The sequence below is a fragment of the Debaryomyces fabryi genome (assembly GCF_001447935.2).
Source record: "Debaryomyces fabryi strain CBS 789 chromosome Unknown contig00458, whole genome shotgun sequence".
In the NCBI taxonomy this organism is placed as follows: domain Eukaryota; kingdom Fungi; phylum Ascomycota; class Pichiomycetes; order Serinales; family Debaryomycetaceae; genus Debaryomyces; species Debaryomyces fabryi.
The window spans coordinates 78-715 of record NW_015385879.1 but is presented as its reverse complement, the minus strand read 5'-3'; the positions used below and the strand labels follow the sequence as shown (position 1 = coordinate 715).

At 44.8% G+C, this 638-nt stretch overlaps 1 protein-coding gene across 1 annotated transcript; it reads right to left on the bottom strand.

The window, feature by feature from the left end:
• Positions 1–40: 40 nt before the first annotated feature.
• Positions 41–238, bottom strand: AC631_06006 (uncharacterized protein; the record flags this gene model as incomplete). Its single annotated transcript, XM_015614835.1, has 1 exon — positions 41–238. One exon carries the CDS (start codon positions 236–238, stop codon positions 41–43), a length of 198 nt encoding a protein of 65 aa, XP_015464337.1.
• Between the last annotated feature and the right edge of the window lie 400 nt (positions 239–638).

The window sequence follows — 638 nt, the reverse complement described above, 5'->3', positions numbered from 1 at the left end:
TTATATTTATTTATATATTTATCAATTTTCTGAGATTTTTTTAATTATGCTCATCATATTCAGCTTCTACATCTTCCTCCAGATAATCATCCTCTTCCAGACTATCCAGATCCGAAACTACCACTACCTCATTCTTTGAGGCTCTTTTTTGGCTCCAGCTCTGGCTCATAAAGAGTGGGGCTGGTCTAGCAGCAGGTTTCGACCAGACACTGGTCACCTTGTCGAATACAAAACCCATCACCGTTTGAACAAGAAAGGTTCGCACCCAAAATGGCAACTTGCAGCCGGCCGCCGCATCCACAGACGAATAGTCTTGGTCCAACTCTGCCGATTTGGCCTTGCCGGGCCAGAAACTTGTCCAGCACAGAGCCACGCCCGGCCCGATCCAAATCCACCCCAATCCAGCACCTTCACTTCCCAAAAGAAATCTACACCCTCTACACCTCCCAAAAAACCCATAAACCCTATACACTCGACACTACATCGCAAAACCCGTGCCTGTGTTGACTATGTAACATCCCCGTCATAGTAAGTAGTCTACATGAGGTGAGTATCACACATTGAACTTCAATACATGAATTGGTGTCACGGTTCCAGTCTGATAAGTCACCCAAAAAGTTTTGTATGGACTATTTTTT